The following is a 24,957-nucleotide window of genomic DNA, read 5'->3' as shown; positions in this document are numbered from 1 at the left end:
TGTAAAGAATGCAGTCATTCAAACTCTGGCATTCCACTCAATGAGCCCAGAGTGAGTCTCAGGTGTCTTGTCCCTTTCTAATATGAGTGTGATTTTATATTAAAAGTGCATATTGGGGGTGCCTGGATGGCTCAATCAGTTGAGTGTTAGGCTTCACCTCAAGTCATGATCTCAGAGTTCGTAAGTTAGCCCCGCATCGGGCTCTGTGCTAACAGCTCAGAACCTGGAGGCTGCTTCAGATTCTGTGTCTCCCTCTCTCTCTGCCCCTCCCCTGCTTGTGCTCTCTCTCTCTCAAAAATAAATAAACACTAAAAATTTTTAAATAATTAAATAAAAGTGCATATTAGGGATGCCTGGGTGGCTCAGTCGGTTGAGCATCCAACTCTTGATTTCAGCTCAGGTCATGATCCCAGGGTCTTAGTATTGAGCCCCAAATCAGGCTCCATGCTGAGTGTGAAGTCTGCTTAAGATTCCCTCTCTCTCTCTCACTCTCTCTCTCTCTCTCAAAAAAAAAAAATCTAAAAAAAAAAATAGAAGTGTAGGGACACCTGGCTGGCTTAGTCAGTAGAACATGCAACTCTTAATTTTGAGATGATGAGTTCAAGCTCCACGTTAGGCACAGAGATAGATAGATAGATAGATAGATAGATAGATAGATAGATAGATGATAAAAAAAATTTTTAGGTGCATGTTTTTTATTCTACCTACCCCCTAAATGCAGGCCACCTACATCATTCTATAGTCAGCCACAGAAACCATCATCAGTCAAACTAGTCTCTGGTATATTCTTCCTCAGGGTTTTTTCAGCTTTGACTCTAAGTGATTTTTGTCCTAAGCAATGGCTTTAGGGGTGCTTGGTGGCTAAGTCAGGGTTAAGTGTCCGACTTTTGGTTTCGGCTCAGGCCATGATCTCACGGTTCGTGGGTTCGAGCCCCATGTCAGGTTCTTCACTGACAGCACGGAGCCTGCTCATGATTCTCTCTCCCTCTCTCTATGTGCCCCACCCCATCTCTCTCTCTCAAAATAAATAAATAAATAAACTTTTTTTTAAATGATGCTCTAGCAACTGACTCCCATTGATTATTTTATTGTAAAACTGTATGTAGAAATTGTTGCAATAGATACATTTTGTTGATTGATGTGGATCCATATAAAACAAAGAGGTTAAAGCTAGGTGAGAAAATCATCAGATTCCTCCAGTAAACAATGGAAATGTCTGTCATATTAGCTCCAGAAGTGAAGTAGGCTTTCAAAAGAAGTTTCTGTAGGGCAGAAAGGACATGAAGGTATGTTCACATACATCATGCTCACCTAGCATAGAGTGGATAACCAGTGGGCATCAGAGAACAGCCAAACTATCATTTCATATAGGGGCACCTGGCTGACTCAGTCAGTAGAGCATGTGCCTCTTGATCTTAGGGTTGTGGGTTTGAGCCCCACACTGGCTGTAGAGATTACTTAAAAATAAAGTATTTGAAAAAAAAATAAAAATAAATAATAAAAATAAATTAAAAATATTTTTAAAAATTCATATAAATGTTTTTAATAAAAATTGTATTATATTTATATGTATATATACACATATTTATATATAAATATTTAAAATATATATTATAAATATGTAAATATGTTTAGGCTCCACACCCAGCACAGAGCCCAACACAGGGCTTGAACTCATGACCCTGAGATTAAGACCGGAGCTGGGATCAAGAATTGGACACTTTAACCAACTAAGCCACCTAGGCACCCCTGTATTCTATATATTTTTAATGCTTTTATTTTAAATGGATATTAAATTTAAAAGGGGTTTCATAGTACCAAAATGGTAATGACACATTTTTGTTTGTTTTCCAAGATATTTAATTATGTCATGTGACTTTATTGAGTTTATTCCTAAGGCCATTTTCAGATATCTTGGTGAGGAGGGAGGGATGTGTTCCTTCTTTCATTTCAAGAAAAAAGTCAATACTAGGATTTCAAGCTGACTGAATAAAGATGGACAACTTGGAAATGGTGTGTGCATGAGAAGGATGGCAAGGTTTGTAGTATAAAGATAGGGATAGGTGATGGAAAAAATAACCCCTTGAGTAACAGGCCTATTGCTCCCAATCTCCCTCTTTACCCTCTCTTTCCTTTTAGACTTCTATCCAATTTTTTGGAAACACACACACACACACACACACACACACAGGTAACATTTATCTCTTGACCAAAAGATGGGAACAGAGGTCATTGAACCACATGGGGTAAAGTAATCTCATGGTGAAGAATTTGGTAATGAAATTCCTCCTCCATCATCCTCAATTTCTCCTCCAAATCCACTGACCCCTCTCCTCCTGGTCTTTGTGTATACATTTAAATATGTGTGTGTGTGTGTGTATATATATATATATATATATATATATATATATATATTATATCCATATATTTTTACATCTCTCTCTCTCTCCACACACACACACACACACACACACACACACACACATATATATATACACAAATAGATTCCATTGAATTAAGTGGAATGTGGAATGAAGAAATGTACCAACTGGGTGGCTGAGTCGGTAAGGTGTCCATCCAACTCTTGATTTTGGCTCCGGTCATGACCTCAGGGTTTGTGGATTCGAGCCCCACATTGGACTCTGTGCTGATAGTGCAGATCCTGCTTGGGATTCTCTCTCTCTCTCTCTCTCTCTCTCTCTTTTTCTCTCCCCACCACCAGCCCCATGGTACAGTGGAAAGGGAACTTCTCTGAGCTATGATCTGGTCTGGAGAACCTCTTGAAAAGTCACTTAACCTCCCTTGGTCTTAGTTTTCCCTATCTGAAAAGTTAGACATTTAGAGATGATCCCTCTGGCCCCTTCCATTCCCAAAGTCCTTGAGAGTCTACTAGCTCCTTTTCTTCAAGGTTCTTCCTGAAGGCTCTGAGCATGTTTCTATCACAGGTTGTCAATTCTCTGTATTTTCTGAGGTACTTTACTCCCTATGTGCTATTCTTCCAAAGACTGGCCTCTACAACTTAACTATTTCTTTCCCATCCATCTGATTTGTTTTCCTTTTTCATGGCCTGGGATTATCTTTTTTTTTTTCTTTCTTTCTTTCTCATCATGTTCCCCCTTCATCCTGCTGTTTTTACCTGATCTCCACCCTTTGTTGCTTTTCTTTCAAATGTTCAACCTCAACTTCAAAAAATTGTTCCTATAATTTCTCCCCTGCAAACACACATGCTCACACAATCTTCCCCACCCCCACCCTAGCCTTCTCCCACTGCCGGTCAGGCTCATGGCCCTTCCCCCACAACCTCCCTTTCCTGTTCCACTACCTCCTTCTCTTCACAAACTCCCATTTCCCCTTTATTTAACATGAGTAACATGGAGAAATGAAGGAAAGAATAAATCCTGTCCTTCCTCTTATGAATCTTTAAATTCTTGCTGTCCACTGCAGAATTAACTCTGAAAAGAAACACCAGACAAGCCTCAGTCTGAATGACCCTCCTTGATCTTCACTCCCTCCCTTTGCCCCTAAAACACCATGGCAACTGCCACCTGAAAGAGGCCAGGCGGAAATCATCTAATAAGACCAGGGATTGTTTGCCCATGCTTTCTTATTTAGTCAATTTTTGCAAAGGGCACTTTCCCCGTATTCTTTATTGCCTGACTCCCTGAATGCTAGCAAGACCAAAAAAAAAAAAAAAAAAAAAAAAAAAATCTGGTAGTGTAGGTAGTTATGGGAACTGAAATTTGTTGTAGATATTTCCTTGTCGGTCTGGAAATCTTGTTTAGGAGTTAGACATTTGAGTCATCCCCCAGGTCTGCAGCTGGAAAGTGAGGTCTACAACAGAGGCAGAAATCAGTGGCATGGCAATAAAGTGTCACTGGGACCAAAAAACAGGCAATGCCAATCAGGCATTGCTGGGGGCAATTTCAACCTGCCATTTATCAGCTCTTTATGAGCTAAGCCTCAGTTTCCTCATGTGTAAATTGAGGTGTTCTGCATGCCTAAGATGATAATTACATAATGCTTTCTTTACAAAGTTATTTTAAGGGTTAAATGAGATTATATAGTCAAAGGGTATGGCACACAGAATGCGCCTAAACTATGATTACCCTTATCAATAGAAACGTCCCATGCCTTTGTAGATTCCGAAGTTAGTTCTCCTGCAATTAACATCAGATTCCTTCCACCTCGTAGGACCCTAAGTCTTCTGGAGGGAGAGGAACTGCCTCCACGATGCCTCCTCTTCTACAAACTAGGAAAAAGGAGGGGTGCTCAGAGCAGCGTGTTGTCCTGACAGAAGAGGCCTTGAATAAAATGCCAAAAAAAAATGTGCTGGGCCCCGATATGACTATAGTTGTATTTTTAGGACAAAAGCCACTCTGAGTTTAGAAACACTTTTAAATGACTTAAAAGCACATTAATCCCGGGGTGCCTGGGTGGCTCAGTTGGTTAAATGGCAGACTTTGGCTCAGGTCATAATCTCAAGGCTCATGAGTTCCAGCCCCAATGGGGCTCTCTGCTGTCAGCACAGAACCCACTTCAGATCTTCTGTCTCCCTCTTTCTCTGCCCCTCCCCTTTTTATTAAAAATTAAAAAATTAAAAATTAAAAAAAATCAGCAAACATTTGGCCACCAGGAGTCACTACATGTGAAAGGTATGTTATCTATTCTGGCCACAGGCTGGGCTCCCTTCCCATGTACATGGATTTCCTGCAACACTGTAGTTGCCTAGGAATCTAGAGCTCAAGGTTTAGAAACCACCAAACACAAATGCCTCTGCAAAAGAATCATTTAAGAGTTTATTGAAAACTCTTAGGCCCCACCCCTAGAGATTCAGTAGATCTAGGAGAGAGAGGAGGAATGTGAATTCGGTAACTCCCCATGTGACGGGTAAGCAAAAGGGACGGTGAATCCCGCGGGGTGTATAAAGCTCTGGAAATTAGCATTCCTCACTGGCTCCTCGTCTTTCTCTTCCAAGGATCTCATTCCGTTCACCTTTCCTTTGTTCCTCACAGTTCAGGGCTTCTTTAACGGGGGTGTCGTGCGGACATCACAAACCAAAACGTGTTGGAAAATCTCTGAGGGTCCAACATAATGACTGGTTTTCTTTAAAAAGCAACAACTCATCTTTGCTTTTTGAGGACTGAATTTTGATGCTAACAATACCTTCACATCTGTTTGTACTAAGTCAGAGGCAACCTGTGCTCACAAATGAAAGATGCAGGGATTAGGCTCAAGTGGTCTGGCTTGATAATTGGCTCTGGGATGTAAACACCGCAACAGTACTTTAAGCTATTCCTGAGGAGAGAAAAAAAATGTTAGGCTAACAGCCAATAGAAAAGCCAACACAGAAAATGTTGATAAAATTAGAAAATAGCATAAGAAGGAGCCACAGAGCCAAAAGAAAGAGCCCGTCTTCACCACCAGCTCGCCCCATCCAGAATACTCCCCCAGAGCCTCCCAGGCTCCTACACATGGGAAGGAACTGGGGGTAGAGTGCCAGAAGAAGTCCCTTTTTCCTATCCTTCTTTATCTTCAATGCCCTTGAGTGCCTCTTCAATTTCTTGGGAATGCAAGCGCTTAGTTTACAAGGTCAAAAGACCATGAAATGTTTTCCAAAAATCAAATCGTCATTTGAACAATGAAAAGTGTTTTAATATTCTCTTCTGCTATTAAGTCAGCCTCTCTGTCTCTGTGTGTGTCTCTCTCTCACTCTTTTTCTCTCTCTCATTTCTCTCTCCTCCTTTCATTTTCTCGCTCTTTCTCTCCCTCCCTGTCCCCCCTTCCCCTCCCCTCTCCACTTCACCACACACAGAAACCCCTTTTCAAAGGGGCTTTTTTCCAACTCAGTGAAGTAAAGTCTTTGCCCCTTTGTGGGGAAGGCTCATTAACATTCCCACAGCAGCATCTCTTCAAGGATTTTACTTTTGTAACTCTGTGGGGAGGTCAAGAGGCCACAGAGGAGAGGTAAAAGGAAAAAAATGGTAAATGGGGGAGGGCGGAAGAAAGGAGAGGAGGGGAAAGAGTCCTTCCTTTCACAATAAGGCCAGCAAAAAGGAGGGAGGGAAAAAACTAGGAAAAGACAAGACAGGAAGACCCAGGAAGGACACAAATGTTGGACCCCCAATTCTGCCCTCAGACATCATAGACTCTTGAGAAGACCAGGAAGCTATATTATTTCTCTTGTTTCTTCCCCACCCCACCCCACCCCCCAAAATGGAAGTAAATGATGGAAACAGTAGGCTGAGAGAGACAGGATCCAATCTATTCCACTGAGGAATTAGAAGCTTCCCTGGTCTCAGGGTCCCCATTTCCCCTACAATAGCCTGGTGATAACTGCACCTGCCGCACAGAGAAGTTAACAGGATGAATTAGACAATGTCAGCAAGACTTCCAAGAGCGGAACATGAGGGAGCCACCCAGGGTCCTGACCCCGAAGAACCGGGAATATAATGGAGGTTCGGTGAACTCCAAAGCAGAGATCAGAGGGCTTCCCAAACCCCTTCAGATGTGGGTACCTGCCTCCTCATTTCTCACCAGCAACCTTCCAGCCATCTGTTGTCTCTCTCTCCCTTTCTTAGCATCGTCACCCAGCCTGGACCTGGGTAAGGGAGGCAATCGGGGGAATTTTGCACCAGACACTGTGAGTGAGCTTGGTTTTATTTTTCTCTGAAGACGCAGCCATCAGAGATTTATATCACTAAACTCCAAAAGGGAAAAGAATTCTCACTTTCCTAATGGATGGTGTTTCAGATGCTCTCTCATCTCAGCCAGGAGAGTAAAATGTAAATAAGATTAGGAGAGGACTTACTGCATCACAGGGAAGAGCTGGGACACAGCTGGATAGTCTATGCCCAGTAGCACAGTTTTACTCAGACACCATGGGACACCATGGCCAGAAATTAAAGAATAACTGAATCACCCTTAATGTGCAGGCTGAGAGCAGATACCTCGCTGGTTCCCAAATGATGTATTCTAGAGATGGAGAATTTTTCTTGATGTTTATTTTTGAGAGAGGGAGAGAGAGACAGCACAAGTGGGGGAGGGTCAGAGAGAGGGAGACACAGAATCTGAAGCAGGCTCCAGGCTCTGAGCTGTCAGCACGGAGCCCGACGTGGGGCTGGAACCCACAAACCATGAGATCATGACTTGAGCCAAAGTTGAACACTTAACCAACTGAGCCACCAGGCTCTCCTGTAGAATTTTTTTTTTTTAATTTAAATTCTAGTTAGTTAACGTACAGTACAATATTGGTTTCAGCAGTAGAATTCAGGGGTTCATCACCTCCACACAACAGCCAGTGTTCATCACAAGTACTCAACATCCATCTAACCCATCACCCTTCCTCCATCAACCCTCAGTTTGTTCTCTGTCTTTAAGAGTGTCTTGTGGTGGGGCGCCTGGGTGGCTCAGTCAGTTAAGCGCCCGACTTCGGCTAAGGTCATGATCTCACAGTCTGTGAGTTCAAGCCCCACGTCAAGCTCTGTGCTGACAGCTCAGAGCCTGGAGCCTGCTTCGGATTCTGTGTCTCCCTCTCTCTCTCTGCCCCTCCCCTGCTCATGCTCTATCTCTCTCTGTCTCATAAATAAAAACATTAAAAAAAAAATTAAAAAAAAAAAAAAGAGTGTCTTGTGGTAAGTTTCCCTCTCGAGACAGAGACATTTTTCAAGGTCAAATATGATATCCACGAGGAAATTCTTTCCGCAGAATCCTTGTCAGTTTTCAGCCTCTGTGAGAGATTACTACAGAGAGCTTACCCATTTACTGGAAAGTCCATTACACTATTAGAAAGTTCCTTCATACTGAGCTGGAGGTGCCTCCTTGTAGATTCTACTCTGGAGTAGATAGAACTCATCTGTATCATCCTTTCAGATGTAGTATCCCTTCAGCACCAAGAGCTGTGATGTGGGAGAAACAAAAAAAGTCACTAGCTCTGTTGTTATTTTATTTTTTAATGTTTTTATTTTATTTTTGAGAGAGAGAGAGAGAGAGAGAGTACAAGCAGGGGAGGGACATAGAGAGGGAGACACAGAATCTGAAGCAGGTTCCAGGCTCTGAATTGTCAGCACAGAGCCCGCCACAGGGCTCAAACTCACGGACTGTGAGATCATGACCCGAGCCGAAGTAGGACACTCAACTGACTGAGCCACCCAGGAGCCCCATTATTTTAAATGAGATTCCTTAAGACCAATCACTTTTTTTTTTTCATGCTAGGAGCCTGGTACCTTTATTGTACCTTTAACAATATAGAGAAAAAAAATGCTAGCCTGCCATCAGATGTACCTGGCTTCCAGGCCTGCCTCTGTTACATGATGGCTGTGCAACCTTGGATAGATTACTTAACCTCGCTGAACCTCTTGCTTATCTTCAAAGAAAGTCATCTCTGGAATGCCTGGTTGGCTCAGTTGGTTGAGCGGCTGACTCTTGATTTGGGCTCAGGTCATGATCTCACAGTTTTGTGGGATCAAGCTCCACATAGGGCTCTGCACTGGCAGCTTGGGAGTGTCCCTCTCTCTCTCTCTCTCTCTCTCTCAAAATAAATAAATAAACATTAAAAAATGAAAATAAAGAGAATCATCTATAAATAGGAGTGGTCAGAGCTGTAATATTCAAAATATGTCACGTATATGAAAATATCCTTTAAATTATAAAGAGCCCTCTTTATATTTAGTTTTATTATAACGACTGTCCATCTACACTCAGTCTTTTTGCCAGCCTTTCATCTCCCCAGTTTCAACTGGTGGTAGCTGACTTCTCGGCCTCATAATCAGGATATACCAGAAAGTTCTTATTTCAGCTTTACACCCCAGAAGCAGTTGCATCATCAAACAAGGTGGCATCGAATCATGAGAGAACCAAAAAGCACTGTGGAGACCTGGGATGAAGAGTTAGAAAAACAAGCAGGGACATTTTCTGAACAGACAGCACAGGGAGAGGCCTGAGCCCTGGCAGTGAGGAGAGGGTTAAATCCTTCCCTCTGCAGTACAAAAGAAAAGAGTGTGCGGAAAGATTAGGATTTTTGCTTTTACAATGGGAGCTGCAGAAGCGTAGGGAAGAAGCTGAAGAAAAAAAAGGGGGCGTCTCCCCTTTAAAGACTTGCAGAGATTGAGAGAGAAAGAGAGAGAGAGAGAGAGTCAGGGACAGAGAATCAGAGGGAGCGCGGGCCAGTCTGTCTGTCTGTCTCTGGGAAGGGAGACCATCTCTGCTTCCCAGTGATTAGCACTGGGGGAGAGGCATCAGTTGGCTTCAGACCCAAGGGGAGACCAGACCAGGTCACCCCGGTTAGGACTAAGTGAGCTTTGCCCCTCCCTACCCCACCTCCACCCGGGAATGTCTCGGCGAAAGCAGCGGAAACCCCAACAGTTAATCTCGGACTGCGAAGGTCCCAGCGCGTCTGAGAACGGTGGGTGCCTGGGGAGGGGTGCGGGAGCCCTGAGTCCCAGCCCGTGTGGGTCAGGCCAGGGCAAGGGAGGGCACCCGGGCCACGGGTGAAGCCAGGGGAGGACTTGGTCATTGGGGGTTTGAAGAAGTTGGATGCAGAGAGTAGCCAGGCATTGACCTGTGCTGGGGGAGAAGCCCTGCTGCTTGGCTTTTCTCAGATTGGATTCTGTTTGTGTTTTCCTTGTTTTTCTCCGGATGAAATGGAGTTTTCAAACTGGCTCTGTCTCCCCACCCAAGAGTTTTCTCCTCAGGTCCCCCTTTGCTCACTGGTCTTTGTGTCGTTGCTAAGTAACCTCCTCAGACCTGGAGGCCAGTCTCTTAGGGGTGGGATTTTCCCCCCTTTTCTTTCTGGAGAGTTGGGTTGCAAGAGAATGAATTGGATAAACGTGAAGGTTCCCCTGAGGGAGAAGAGAAAAAAGTTTCTCATTGTTGGGCTGAGCTGAGAACAGATCAGAGCTCCCAGAGGGAGAGAGCTAATGTCGGTCAGATGCAGCCTGGCTTGGGGTGCGGATCCGTGTCACCTAGGGTAGAGGCTGGAGGAGAGGTCTGGATGAGGGACTCAGGTTTGTGCTTCAAGGGAGGCCACGCTGAAACAAAACAAAACAAAAGTATGAATTAACGTACTTGCATCTGTTTTTAAAGTAACAGATTTTCTGGGGCGCCTGGCTGGCTCAGTAGGTAGAGCATGCAACTCTTGATCTTGGGGTCGTCAGTTCCGGCCCCGCATTGAGTGTAAAGATTACTAATGGAATTAAATAAACTTAAAATAATAAAGTAATAGATTTTCTTTGTGTGTGTGGGGGGGAGAACTTTATGTATTCCTATAATAGTCCAGTCAGAGGCAGATAGTAGAGTAACTTGGGATATTGAGAAGTGACATTGCCCAAAGTCTCAGAAACAGTTAGAGCACTTTGTCAGGACCAAAACAGGTTTCCTGATGCTCAGGGCTAGTGGGCTCACTCTACTAAATTAGAATTTTTCAAATTTGCTTGAACGTGGATCCAGGGTAGAGTCTGGGAATCTATATCTTTGCAAGTGTTCAGGTAATTCTTAGGCTCAGGCAAGTTTTGGATATACTGTATCAGTATATGGCTATGTATGTTCACACTGTAAAAGTCTGGAAGTTCTGCCCCTCAGGGATAAACTATTTAGCAAACAGTTGACTCACTGGGCAGTGCAGTGTGGTACTAAGAACAAGGGTTCTATCAAAAAAAAAAAAAAAAAAAAAAAAAAAAACAAGGGTTCTCAAGCCACACTTTCAGGATTCAAATCCTGGTTAGCTGTGCAACTTGGGTTCGTTTACTTTGCCTCTCTGTGCCTGTTTCCTCATCTGTAAAATACTAGCTACCTCATTAGGCTATCATGAGGATTGGAATGAGTTAATAGGTGTAAAGCACTTGGAAAGATAAATAGCATAAATAAGTGCTCAATTTATGTGATATAGTAGTCCCTAGCATAACTAAGTACTTAATGCATGTAAGTATTGTTATCATATGTGAGGACAGTGGCACTTCCTGCGAGGGCTGAAACCTGACCAAACTTCAGGCATCTCTTGGTGAACTTCAGTCCTTCTCTATGAGATGTGTGCATGAAAAGCTCTAGGATAATGTATTTGTAGTGACTAAAACTGAGTCATGGGTTAAATTTACCTTTCCACCTGTTGTTGTAAAAAAATGACCTGAGATGAAATCAGTGCTCCCCTGTGCTATGGAACAACTTTAACAGACATACTGTGTTTTGGGTAGAACACATTCTCCTCAAGTCACTGCTTTGCTGGGATCCCACTGTGCCCATATTTAGAGGTTCATGATGGTGGCATCCTTCCCTCCTGGGACACATTAGCCTTCCTTAATGCTGCTGCAGGCCGGATGTTTCCTCCTCCGGCTCTACAGGAGACTTCCCGTAGAGCCTCGGAGTTGCCTCTCAGTCCTGCTCCCCTGCTGGCTGGATTGTGGAACAATGCCGAACCCCTGCCCCCTCCAAGAGACAACTTCTCCTCTCCCCACACTTCCCAAGTCTGCTCACCCACTCCCCGTAGTACCACTGTTGACGAAGAGCTTGTGCAGGCGTCAAAAGAAATCTTTCACCACTGCCCTGAGTGGATTCTTAAGCCCCTTGTGCTATGGCTCCCACTTGGGGCTGTGAACACTCTGGGGCATGGGGTTGCTGCTACAGAGTCATCCCCGCAGAAACAGTGCAGGCTCACATCCGATGGCAGCAGCAAATTCCGGCTGAATTTTGCCTTTGAGCCAGAAACGTCAGAAACACAAAGGTAAGGAGTAAGAAAGCAGTAGTAACCTCTGAAGGTCTGCCTAAAGAAAGCAAAGGGCTTTCTGAGCAGAATTCTCCGGGGCTACTTCCACGCCCTGGAGTGTCACCAAGTCACATCTGGAAGATGAGGTGGCTGTACCAGAGCAAACCTAAAATTCCTTCATGCTCGTGTAAGACGGATAACTTTCCCATTCCCTCCTTTTCCATCGATACGGTTTCTATTTGCTTGTGTGATCTTCAGGCAGCTGACTTTTCCTTCTACCCCAGAAACACTTTTTTGTTCTGCATGCCCCCAAATTAGGGTAGGGAGGACTCTCTGTCCTCTGGTGTACTGTGAAACTACGGGCTTCTTCATGAGCATCAGCAGACATTTATTTAGCAGGCTAGGGTGCAACCGAAGTTTTCAGGAGGCTTTGCGTTCTTTTGGGCAACGTTTACCATACGTGACAAGTAAATGCTCAGCCTTTGTCGCACATGTCCAAAGCCTCATCTCTGCAGTGACCTGAGACGTCACCAAGAAACGGTCTGAAAAACCTGTTTTCTAGCCCTGTTTTTGTTCAGCTTCCCAGACCAGAACACCAAAACCTAACAGAATAGTTACTGCACATAAGTGATGAGAAGGAAATAGTCTTTTTACTTAAAAACTCTGGAGAGAGGAAAAAAAAAATCTCTCTCCCCTACAGAGTCTAGAAATCTGGATTAGGAACATATGAGATGCGAATAGGGAAAACGTAAACTAGTACATCTGGGAAATGAAGGAAACGATCAGAAACCCAGATATTTAGTGAGAAGGAGAAACCAGGACAACAGACAAACAGATCTAGAGGGAGAAATGGAAGCTGGCAGACAGCAACAGCAGCAAAAGGAGAAGGAAGGCAAAAAGAGAGTTCTGAGGGCTCTGATCTCTTTATATATGGATGTAGAGAGCATAATCCCTCAGGGTATTGAGCCTAAGCCTTTCAGCCCTAGGTACCCCTGGGTCAAAGAGAAAATATTTCTGAGTAGATAGAAAGTAACTCAGGCCAGGTACAATATGGAGCACTGGATCAGGAAGCAGGAAACCTGGGTTGTTTTTTTTTTAATTAAAAAAAATTTTAAGTTTATTTATTTTTGACAGAGACAGAGTGCGAGCATCAGCTGGGGAGGGGCAGAGAGAGAGGGAGACACAGAATCCGAAGCAGGCTCCAGGCTCTGAGCTGTCAGCACAGAGCCTGACACGGGGCTCAAACTCATGAACTGTGAGATCATGACCTGGCCCGAAGTCAGACGCCCAACCGACTGAGCTACCCAGGCACCCCGGAAACCTGGGTTTTAATCCAGCTTTGACCTTGAAGCTACATGACCTTGGATGAATCCATTCTTCCCCCGGGGCTTCAGTTATTGGTCTTTAAATAATAGCACTTCTAGGGGTGCACCTGGGTGACTCAGTCAGTTGAGCGTCCGACTTTGGCTCAGATCATGATCTCACAGTTCATGGGTTTGAGCCTGTGTCAGGTTCAGTACTGACAGCTCAGAGCCTGGAACCTGCTTCAGATTCTGTGTCTCCCTCTTTCTCTGCCCCTCCCCTGCTTGTGCACTGTCTCTCTTGCTCTCAAAAATAAATAAACGTTAAAAAAATTTAAATAATCGAACTTCTTGCCAATATTTCGGGAACATTTACTATTTGGCAGGTACTATGCTAGCCCTGCACATATTTCCCCTTGATTCCTCCCAACTCTATTATTATCTCCATTCAATTTGTTTTAAGTTCATTTATCTATTTATTTGAAAGACATCGCGTGCAGGGGAGGGGCAGAGAGAGAAGGAGAGAGAATCCCAAGCGGGCTCCATACTGCCAACACAGAGCCCAACACAGAGCCCAACCCAGGGCTCAAACCCATGAACCATAAGATCATGACCTGAGGTAAAACCAAGAGTTGGAGGCCCAACTGACAGAGCCACCCAGGTGCATCTCCATTCATTTTTTTTTTTAATGTGTGGTAAAATATACATAACAAAATTTACCATTTTAACCACTTTTAAGCATATGATTAAGTATATTCACAATGTTGTGCAACCATTACCACCATCCATCTCCAAAACTCTTTCATCTTTTAAAATTGAAATCCTTGGGGCGCCTGGGTGGCTCAGTCGGTTGAGCGCCGACTTCGGCTCAGGTCACGATCTCGCGGTCCGTGAGTTCGAGCCCTGCATCGGGCCCCTGTGCTGACAGCTCAGAGCCCGGAGCCTGTTTCGGATTCTGTGTCTCCCTCTCTCTGACCCTCCCCCATTCATGCTCTGTCTCTCTCTGTCTCAAAAATAAATAAAAACGTTAAAAAAATTTTTTTTAAATTGAAATCCTTGGGGCGCCTGGGTGGCTCAGTCGGTTGAGCGTCCAACTTCAGCTCAGGTCATGATCTCACAGTCTGTGAGTTCTAGCCCCGTATTGGGCTCTGTGCTGACGGCTCAGAGCCTGGAGCCTGCTTCCGATTCTGTGTCTCCCTCTCTCTCTGCCCCTTCCCTGCTCATGCTCTATCTCTCTCTGTCTCAAAAATAAATAAAAACATTACAAAAAAAAAATTAAAAAAAAATAAAATAAGTAAAATTGAAATCCTATACCCATTAAACAATAATTCCCCATTCCCTTCTCTCTGCAGCCCCTAGCAATCACCATCCTATTTTCTGTCTCTATAAGTTTACCAATTCTAGGTACCTCATATAAAGGAATTACACAATATTTGTCCTTTTGTGTCTTGCTTGTCTCATCATGTTTTCAAGGCTCATCCTTGTTGTAGCATCTATAAGAATTTCAGTCCCTTTTGAAGTTATACCCCCATTTTATTTTATTATTTTTTAATGTTTATTTATTTTTAGAGAGTGAGTGAGTGAGTAGGGGAGGAGGTGCAGAGACAGCAGGCTCCTCACTGTCGGTGCAGAGCCAAACGTGGGGCTCGAACCCACAAACTGTGAGATCATGACCTGAGCCAAAATCAAGAGTCAGATGCTTAACCGACGGAGCCACCCAAGCACACTATCCCCATTTTATTTTTATTTTTTATTTTTTATTTGATTTTATTTTTTTTAATTTTAAAAAAATGTTTTATTTATTTTTGAGACAGAGAGAGAGACAGAGCATGAGCAGGGGAGAGGCAGAGAGAGAGGGAGACACAGAATCAGAACCAGGATCCAGGCTCTGAGCTGTCAGCACAGGGCCCAACGTGGGGCTCAAACTCACGAACTGTGAGATCATGACCTGAGCTGAAGTCGGATACTCAACCGACTGAGCCACCCAGGCGCCCCATATTTTATTTATTTTTTAAGTAGGCTTCCTGCCCAGCACAGAGCCCAACATGGGGCTTGAACTCACGATTATCTTGAGATCAAGACCTGAGCTGAGATCCAGAGTCTGACACTTAACAGACTGAGCCACCCAGGTGCCCCTATGTCCCTCATTTTAAAGAGAAATCCAAACCTTAGAGAAATAGAGAAACTTTCCCAAGATCACAAAGATCTTGAAAGTGCTGGGACGATAACTCAGTCCTTTTGATTCAGAGTTGGCACTGGTTGTTTTTTTTTTTTTAAGTTCATTTAATTTATTTTGAGAGAGAGATTGAGAGAGTCCCAAGCAGGGTCCGTGCTGTCAGCACAGAGCCCAATGCAGGGCTCACAAACTGTGAGATTGAGACCTGGCGCTGGGATCCAGAGTCGGACGCTTAACCACCTAAACCACCTAGGCACCCCAAAGCTGGCACTCTCAATCACTGTGCTCAGGGGTGGGGTGGGGGGGGGGAGGTCAGATCTCTGAAGTCCTTACCAGCAGCAAAAGAGTATGAATTCTTTGTTAAATGCTGAGCCCTTTGATGTGAGAAAAACGTCTCTTAAAAAACCTTTTCGGTGTTTGATCTAAGATATTTCTGTTTAGGAAACAAACATATTTTTCTCACTTAACATCCCATGTACAAATTATCATGCCTGTTTGCCTACGACATTGCACAGGTCACAGATGCATTACTAGGCGTAGGTGGCCTGGCAGAAGAGTGTGTGTGTGTATTTAGGAGAGAGAAGTGACAAAGAGGAGATAGGACATTCTCCCTTAGAAGTAGTCTATAGCAACAGTGCAGCAGTTACAGAATCCATTCATGTTAGCATTGGCCCAATGCTAACAGTAAGTTTAGGCAGGTGCTTACATAGTATACTTTGTTTCTTCAGTGGCTGGACGATGCTTGAACTGTGTGTAGAACAAAGCCTTTATCTTAAAATTAGAAATATAGCTCAAGGGGCGCCTGGGTGGCTCAGTCGGTTGAGCGTCTGACTTCAGCTCAGGTCACAATCTCACGGTTTGTGAGTTCGAGCCCCGAGTCAGGCTCTGGGCTGATGGCTCAGAGCCTGGAGCCTGCTTCGGATTCTGTGTCTCCCTCTCTCTCTACCCCTCCCCCATTCATGCTCTGTCTCTCTCTGTCTCAAAAATAAATAAAGATTAAAAAAATTAAAAAAAAAAAAAGAAATATAGCTCAAGATGCACATACCCTGGGAAAGGCAACGCAGTCACTTAAATTCACAGTCAGGTGTAAATCGTTATCAAAATCTGTTCATGGAAGCTGGATACGAGGGAGCTGACCTCTCTCTGCCGGCAGAGCAGAGAGGGAGCCAGACAGGAAGATTTGGCCCTGGGCAGCTGGTTTTGCCTCTGTCCTAATTTGGGCCAGGTAAGATTTGTGAGTCGCAGGGTAGAAGGTTCCCTGGGAAGAGCGGTCCTCTGAAAGGTACCGTGGCTCTCATCCTTCCTGTACACTGGCATCGCCTGAGGAATTTTATAAACACACTGATACCTGGATGCCACCCTCAGGGATTCTGAATTAATTGATCTGGGGTGTGGCCTGGATATTGGATGTTTCAAAGCTCTCCCAGTCTTTTTAATGGGCAGCAAAGTTTGAGAACCGCTTTTTCAACTCTACCGTCCTGCTGTGTACTCCGCACCTAATTTTCTTTGTTCTCCCTAGCCATTCTCTCCCAAGCCTAGAGCCGCAGTTTAGAGAGCTACCTGGTTTCTCTTTTCATTGTTATTCTGGCTCTTTATAAATTTAAACAAGCGTGTCCAGGTCTTAGTCCCTACATCCATCCCAGACTTTGCCTGTGACCCAGGATAGCTTACCTACCCTTATCTGCTATCTAGGGACACCATAACCAGCTTAGTTTATTCATGTGTTTATGACTTCATTCGTGTCTGCCTAAGAATCCTGCCCCCCTTTTCAGGATAGGCAGTGAGTGCAAAGTGCTGAGAAATAGAGGGTTCCTCTTACAGGTGGCTGTTGATCCGTCACCTTTCAGCAGGGACTAAACTTACCTTAAAGAAGAGTGCAGGTCAAATTACCCATCAGAAAGCAAGTTTCATTAAAGAGCAAGAAAGGGGACAGTGTTTCCCAGGAGAAGATGAAAAGAAAAGGATTTCTTTTCTTGTCGGAAGACTTGACAAAACAGCAACTTGATATCAAATGTTCAATGCTAATTAACAAATGCTGGGTAGAAAGCTTCCACCTGATTCCCTCTCCCTTACTGAGGCCAGACAGCAAATGGCAGGTAGGAGCTACACAGGGCCCTTTCTCTGGCGTTAGAGAAGCCACACAATGTTGGTGTGCTTGAGAAAGCACTGGACAGGAGTCAAAATTCTGAATGCTTGCTTCACTGAATTACTGTGTGAACTTGGGAAAGTCACTTATCCTCTCCAAGCTTCAATTTCCTGCTCTGTAAAAATAAACAGCACTGCATGAACCTGTGACTTTCCATAACTGAAATAGATCCCCCCTCTCCCTCGTTGTAAGGGTCAGTCCTGAAAGCACAGAGCCCATCTTTTTCAGAGCTGTCGTTCGTAATATTTAGATACTCATGATTATGTAAAGTTTCAAAACATAATTCGGTAAAATGTTTTCGATTTAAAAAGAGAGCAAAATTCGTGTTGAACAGTGAAGTGGATGGTGCCAACATTAGGTCCAAAAAAGACTCCTCCAGAAAAGATTCCTTGCCATTGGCATATGCCAATATTAACCAATGTCTTACCTCAGAAATTAATAAGATGATGGGGCATCTGGGTGGCTCACTCAGTTAAGCGTCCGACTTCGGCCCAGGTCATGATCTCATGGTTCTTGAGTTCAAGCCCCACGTCAGGCTCAGAGCCTGGAGCCTGCTTTGGATTCTGTGTCTCCCTCTCTCTCTGCCCCTCACCCCACTCACACACACTCTCTCTCTCTCAAAAACAAATATTTTTAAAAATTAAGAAAAAGAAATTAATAAGATGAGTAAGTAACATGAAAAACTGATCTAATTTTAGCAAATGTGCATTTTAGGTTATTTTCATTGTTTTGCCACTGACAATGTAAATTCTCTAACCCCTAATATTTGGGACTCCCCCCCCCCCAAATTTAAAGTCCCATGTGTTCATATTAACATGATTTGTCAAGAGTTTTCCAAGTTTTTGTCACCACAATATTTCTCTGAGAAAGACAGCACAGATACAATCTTACCACTTTACAAAATGAAAATGGTGGCATGATTAACCACTGTGCCTCAATTTACCAGCCAGGCAACGATAGAGCTGGGATTAGAACATCGTGGGTTTACTGATGCCGAGGCAAACCACAAAACTAAGGACTTGGGGGGTCACTTCCTGTAAGTAAGATTAAACTCTTTCCCGAGGTGGAAACCCTATTAAGACGCATTTCAAGGTAGAAAGAGAACGCAGAGTATCTGGTCTAAGAGACATCATACCCCTACTTATCCCATCTGACTACCAGGTGGCCTCTGTGGCGGTGAGCTAGTGTTATGTCCTTTCTAGGCATTCAAACCAGCTTGGGGCTGAAAGGGCTTTCCGCCCAGAGAGGCTGCCTCGTAGCTCCCACTGCATTTTCTCCATTGTTTCAGGAATTCCCCTCCCCCCAGGTTAGAGCTAGATGGGCCTCTGTAGGCCCCTGCAGGCCAGCGTCTCCCTGGACCCAACTGTCCTTAACAGTGGCAGTGTGCCCTGTACTGCACGAGAAGGGCAATGGAGGAAGAAGACGGGCAGGGAAGAGCTATTAAAGAGGAGGTGCTACGGGAATAAGCACGAAGTCTATAAATCAGGTGTGAGCCCGGTGATCTGTGGAGTAACTTGCATTGGGCTATTCTGGAGGGGGGGGGGGAGGGAGTGAAGGGGCTCAATGTTCCGCAGAGAGGAGGGTCCTGAAATGACTTCCTTGGAAATTATGCCTTGCAGCCTCCCACCCTGAGAAACTTCTTTTGTGGAGGGGGATGGGGGTAGGGTGGGAATAAAGATGAGGAAGACTGGACAAAACTTGGGGTACTTAGGGGTGCGGGTTTTGATAAGGCGTGGATGTCCTGGGCTCCCCCCCCCCCACTCTGGCCCTCAGAACCTCTGAGATCAGACCACCCTCTCTGGAGTCCACGTTTTCCAGGCTCAGCGGATCCTTTATCCAAAGAAAAATAAGAGAAGCCTATCGCTTTGCTCTATTGAGCAGAGCTGTGTTTCCCACTGTGCCCCCTTGAGCCCGAGGGGGGTGGGGGCAGGTCTAGGCAAAGCCATCTGGAGAAGGGGGGGAGCTGGCAGAGGGCGAGGGAAGGTGGACCCCACCACGCCCCACAAGCACCTGTCACTGAGCCTCCGGAAACCTGCTAGGCTCTGGGCTCCCGCCCCACACACCCACCTCCCACTCCCCGCTCCTGCCTGGCTCCCCAGCAGCTCCTCCCCCATCTCCCCTCTCCTAGCTTTCTCGCTCCAGCTCCTCCCCTCCTCCGCGCCTCCTCGCTCCCCTCCCCCTCCTCCGCGGCTCCCTGCCCCCGCCGCCGCCGCCGCCGCCGCCGCGGATCTCCATCTCCGCAGTCTGGGCCGCTGGGTGCAGAGGCTGCCGCACCCCGGCGGCCACCGCCGCCTCCCCCCATCCCGATACCCATTGTCTCCCATTCTACCCTGCCCTCCACCCCCCCCCCCCCGTCCCTACAACCATGGCGCACGAAACCGGGAGGAGCTCTCGTCTCGGGGGGCCCTGCGGGGAGCCGGCGGAGCTTGGAGGTGCGGTAGGGCCCTGCCTGGGCAGGGGTGGGGGCGGAGGGCACGCGCGCGGGGTGAGGGACTTCTCGGCGGACGGGATAAAATGCACGATTCTCTGCGTAGGGCCCCCTGCTCACACCCATTCCTTGCGCCCGCGGGTGGCCCGGGGTTGGGGGGTGGGGGACCGGCAGGCGGAGGCAGGAGCTTGAGCGTGCCTGCTCCCCTGCCCCCATGCTGGGGTGTTTCGTGTCCGGACGGGTCACCACTGAGCTCTAGCCTTCGGCTTGGCCTGATGGTGAGCTCATCTCCCCACCCCCCACCAAGCGGTTACTGGGCTCGTTGTTAATTAGAGCCTTCGCCTGCCCAACCCAGCCGCACCACCCACGCTCTCTCCTTGTCTTCTCCCTAGGTGATGCTAGCGAGGAGGACCACCCCCAAGTCTGTGCCAAGTGCTGCGCACAATTCACTGACCCAACTGAATTCCTCGCCCACCAGAATGCGTGTTCTACTGACCCCCCTGTAATGGTGATAATTGGGGGCCAGGAGAACCCCAACAACTCTTCGACCTCTTCTGAACCCCGGGCTGAGGGCCAAACTAGCCCCCGGGTCATGGAGGCAGAGCACAACAACCCTCCGGATTCTGGGTCCTCTGTGCCCACAGATCCCACCTGGGGCCCTGAGCGGAGAGTAGAGGAGCCTGCCGGGCACTTCCTGGTCGCTGCCACAGGTACGGCAGCGGGGGGAGGCGGGGGCCTGATCTTGGCTAGTCCCAAGCTGGGAGCGACCCCATTACCTCCAGAGTCCACCCCCGCACCCCCCCCTCCTCCTCCTCCACCTCCGCCCCCAGGTGCAGGCAGCGGCCACTTGAACATCCCTCTGATCTTGGAAGAGCTGCGGGTGCTGCAGCAGCGGCAGATCCATCAGATGCAGATGACTGAGCAAATCTGCCGCCAGGTGCTGCTGCTTGGCTCCTTAGGCCAGACAGTGGGCACCCCTGCCAGTCCCTCCGAGTTACCTGGGGCAGGGACTGCCTCCTCCACCAAGCCCCTGCTTCCCCTCTTCAGCCCCATCAAGCCTGTCCAGACCACCAAGACCCTGGCACCTTCCTCCTCCTCTTCCTCCTCCTCCTCCTCGGGGGCAGAAACGCCCAAGCAGGCTTTCTTCCATCTTTACCATCCACTGGGGTCACAGCACCCTTTTTCTGCCGGAGGGGTTGGGCGCAGCCACAAACCCGCCCCCGCCCCCTCCCCAGCCCTGCCAGGCAGCACAGATCAGCTGATTGCCTCGCCTCACCTGGCGTTCCCAGGCACCACGGGACTCTTGGCAGCACAGTGTCTTGGGGCAGCTCGAGGCCTCGAGGCTGCTGCCTCCCCAGGGCTCCTGAAGCCAAAGAATGGAAGTGGTGAGCTGGGCTACGGGGAAGTGATGGGTCCCTTGGAGAAGCCTGGCGGACGGCACAAGTGCCGCTTCTGTGCCAAAGTATTTGGCAGTGACAGTGCCCTGCAGATCCACCTGCGCTCCCACACGGGTGAGAGGCCCTATAAGTGTAACGTCTGTGGCAACCGCTTCACCACCCGCGGCAACCTCAAAGTGCATTTTCACCGGCATCGCGAGAAGTACCCGCACGTGCAGATGAACCCTCACCCGGTGCCCGAGCACCTAGACTATGTCATCACCAGCAGCGGCCTGCCGTATGGTATGTCCGTGCCGCCGGAGAAGGCCGAGGAAGAGGTGGCGGTGCCAGGCGGGGGCGTGGAACGCAAGCCCCTGGTGGCCTCCACTACAGCACTTAGTGCCACCGAGAGCCTGACGCTGCTCTCCACCGGTGCGGGCACAGCCACGGCTCCCGCGCTCCCTGCTTTCAATAAGTTTGTGCTCATGAAGGCAGTAGAGCCAAAGAGTAAAGCCGATGAAAATACCCCTCCGGGGAGCGAGGGCTCAGCCATCGCCGGCGTGGCAGAAAGCGGCACGGCGACCCGAATGCAGCTGAGTAAGCTGGTGACTTCGCTACCCAGCTGGGCGCTGCTCACCAACCACTTTAAGTCCACAGGTAGCTTCCCCTTCCCCTATGTGCTAGAGCCCTTGGGGGCCTCCCCCTCTGAGACCTCAAAGCTGCAGCAACTGGTAGAAAAGATTGATCGGCAGGGAGCCGTGGCAGTGGCGTCTACTGCCTCGGGCGCCCCCACCACCTCCGCGCCCGCGACCTCAACCGCTGCGTCATCTGGGCCTAACCAGTGTGTCATCTGCCTCCGGGTGCTGAGCTGTCCTCGGGCCCTGCGCCTGCATTACGGCCAACACGGAGGTGAGCGGCCCTTCAAATGCAAAGTGTGTGGCAGAGCTTTCTCCACGCGGGGCAATCTGCGTGCACATTTCGTGGGCCACAAGGCCAGTCCGGCAGCCCGGGCCCAGAACTCCTGCCCCATCTGCCAGAAGAAGTTCACTAACGCCGTGACTCTGCAGCAGCATGTTCGGATGCACCTGGGGGGCCAGATCCCCAACGGTGGCACCACACTCTCGGAAGGCGGGGGAGCTGCCCAGGAGAATGGCTCCGAGCAGTCCACAGTCTCCGGGGTGGGGACCTTCCCCCAGCAGCCGTCCCAGCAGCCATCCCCAGAAGAGGAGCTGTCTGAAGAGGAGGAAGAGGACGAGGAAGAGGAAGAAGACGTGACTGATGAAGATTCCCTGGCAGGGAGGGGCTCAGAGAGCGGAGGTGAGAAGGCGATATCAGTGCGAGGTGATTCGGAAGAGGCATCTGGGGCAGAGGAGGAAGTGGGGACAGCGGCGGCGGTGGCCACGTCTGGGAAGGAGATGGATAGCAGTGAGAAGGTGATTCAGCAGCCTTCCCTGCCGCCCCCGCCACCACCACCCGACAGCCTGGATCAAACACGGCCCATGGAGCAGGGAGGCAGCGATGCCGCAGGAGGCATGGAAGAGGGGGGCAAACCAGAGAGGAGCTCGAGCCCACCGTCAGCACACACCCGGGAAGGGGAAGGCGGCGGCGGCACCTCGGCGGAGGAGCTGAGTACGCAGGAGGCGATGAGAAAGGAGCCGGGAGAGAGCAGCAGCAGAAAGGCCTGTGAGGTGTGTGGGCAGACCTTTCCCGCCCAGGCAGCCCTGGAGGAGCATCAGAAGACCCACCCCAAGGAGGGGCCGCTCTTCACTTGTGTGTTCTGCAGGCAGAGCTTTCTCGAGCGGGCTGTCCTCAAGAAGCATATGCTGCTGGCTCACCACCAGGTACAACCCTTTGCTCCCCACGGCCCTCAGAATATTGCTGCTCTTTCCTTGGTCCCAGGCTGCTCACCGTCCATCACATCCCCGGGGCTCTCCCCCTTTCCCCGAAAAGATGACCCCACCATCCCATGAGCCTGTTTTCCTGCTCATGACCCAGGAAGCAGAAACCGAGAGCTCTGTAGAAGCACCTCCACAGGATTTACGAGCCCTTATTTGTCTTTTTTCTCTGAGTCCTTCCCCCGTGGCTTCTCTCTAGTCCCTGAGCTTGGAAATGGCTGTGCTTGCCAGGGGGATGGCCCCCTGATGATTTTTTTCTTCCCTCTTCACTCACTGTACCTGAGGAAAATAGTTTCTCTGCAGCTTTCACATTCCCAAGGGGATCCCCCTCCAGCTTCCCTGGGGTGACCCCTCTCCCCCCTCTCCTTTCTTCCTCTCCCTTTCCCTTTGGCAGGTGCACCTGAGCACCCACATTTGGAACTGCAGCCCAGCCCGAAGGGGCCGGCAGCTGTCCCTGGAGGGCCCAGTGCCACTCCTCTCTGGTGACCAGGTCAACCTGCAGGACTTCCTGTCCCAGGATGTTCCTGCCCAACTGGTGAGGGTAGGTCCCCTGTCTTTCTGGAACCAGTACACAGCTTTCCTGTCAAGGGACCTGCCCACCAAGCCCCGGAGTTCCGGCTCCACCTCCACTACCAGTTTAGGTCTGGCACCACCAGTGCTGTTTGGCCCAGGAACTATGGCTGGGAACGTGCCTCCAGCAATGGCATCCAGAGAGGCCAAGGAGAAGAGAGCCCCCCTCTTCCTATTTCGGTCTCCTGCATCCAAGGCAGTGCCTGAGAAGCCCATCAGAGAAGAAAAGTAGCAAACTGTACATTTCTTCTTTTCCCTGCTCTGGAAGGTGCCAGCAATGAAGATACAACAATATCTGTATCTGGCGGCTCAGCCCTAAGGGGTAGGGAGAAACGAAGAGCATATAGGACATTCTTCCCAGTAAACTCCCATTCAGGCAAAGGTGTTGGCTGGTCAGTTTGCCAAGACACCTCCAGCTTCTCCTTTTCCTTCATCATGGCCTGTCAAAGTTAGGAAACGAGCAGATGTCTTAGCAGCAGGTCTCTCGTGGGATCTTTTGGGAAATGTGAAGTTCATGTCTTTAACAAGCATTATTGGTGAGGGTCATTGAAGGAGGAATGATGGAGAGTTGAAGAGCATTGCTAAAGCATAGGGCTTGCTGGGAACACGTGAGGTTAAGAAAGGGGCATGATGTGAGGGAGGGGACCTCGAATTCTTGATTGGATGGGTCTCACGAATGTTCTTTTGGACTGTTAGTGACTTAGTGTGCAGCAATGCACCTCAGGTCATAGGGGATTTCCTAGCACTAGTGTGCTCCTAGTTTTAGATAACTCCCTACTTTGTACCCTGGCCCCTTGTATTTTCCTTGTCTTCCTTTCTCAAGGCCTGTTTCCTCCCCATTTTGCCTGTCTATGGACCAGGGCTTATGTCTTTGCCACCGTCTGGTTCTTAGAGTCCCAGACCTTGGGAGATGAGCTCTAGGTGGTTTTCTCCCTGCCTCTCTGTCTTGTAATGAGATGTAGTATTTACTCTTAACATAGGATCATTTGGAACAGGAGTCCTGAGGGGGAGAGAGTGAGGGTTCTGCTATTGATTGACTTGAATGATGGTTTCTCCTCCAAAGGTATAGGCTCCAGAGCTTCCTAACATAGTAAAATGTGAAGAGCAGACAAGGGAGATATTAGTGTCTTTCCCTTTTCATTAAAAGTGTTTTAACCAAATATTTGTGTGTTTTTCCTTATTTCATAACTAAATAGCCAGCTGGGGTGTGATACGGGCATTCCCTAACATTGAGATTCCCTTCCCACCTACATCTCCTGCCAAAGCTGAACATATGGTGTTGAAATATTTAATTTATTCAGTCTTGTCCTAAAACAACCTCCAGTGAATGTAATTTCCCTGTGGAAATGGAGTTTATGTTCTCAAAAAGTAAA

General features: G+C 47.8%; 1 protein-coding gene across 4 annotated transcripts; it reads left to right on the top strand.

The window, feature by feature from the left end:
- Positions 1-9,303: 9,303 nt before the first annotated feature.
- Positions 9,304-24,744, top strand: SALL2 (spalt like transcription factor 2). 4 transcript variants are annotated; one of them, XM_015541710.2, is made up of 4 exons: positions 9,304-9,400; positions 20,136-20,450; positions 20,859-22,959; positions 23,576-24,744. In XM_015541710.2, exons 1-4 carry the CDS (start codon positions 9,328-9,330, stop codon positions 23,814-23,816), a joined length of 2,730 nt encoding a protein of 909 aa, XP_015397196.2. In that variant the 5' UTR covers positions 9,304-9,327; the 3' UTR covers positions 23,817-24,744. The 4 variants fall into 4 exon arrangements, with proteins under 4 accessions (XP_015397196.2, XP_042845293.1, XP_042845295.1 ...); XM_042989361.1 differs by lacking the exon at positions 9,304-9,400 and adding an exon at positions 19,672-19,747; XM_042989359.1 differs by lacking the exon at positions 23,576-24,744 and having other exon boundaries at positions 20,136-23,386.
- Positions 24,745-24,957: the final 213 nt, after the last annotated feature.

Source organism: Panthera tigris, chromosome B3 (assembly GCF_018350195.1).
Source record: "Panthera tigris isolate Pti1 chromosome B3, P.tigris_Pti1_mat1.1, whole genome shotgun sequence".
NCBI classification, from domain to species: Eukaryota; Metazoa; Chordata; class Mammalia; order Carnivora; family Felidae; genus Panthera; species Panthera tigris.
This window is presented reverse-complemented; position numbering and strand designations above follow the sequence as displayed.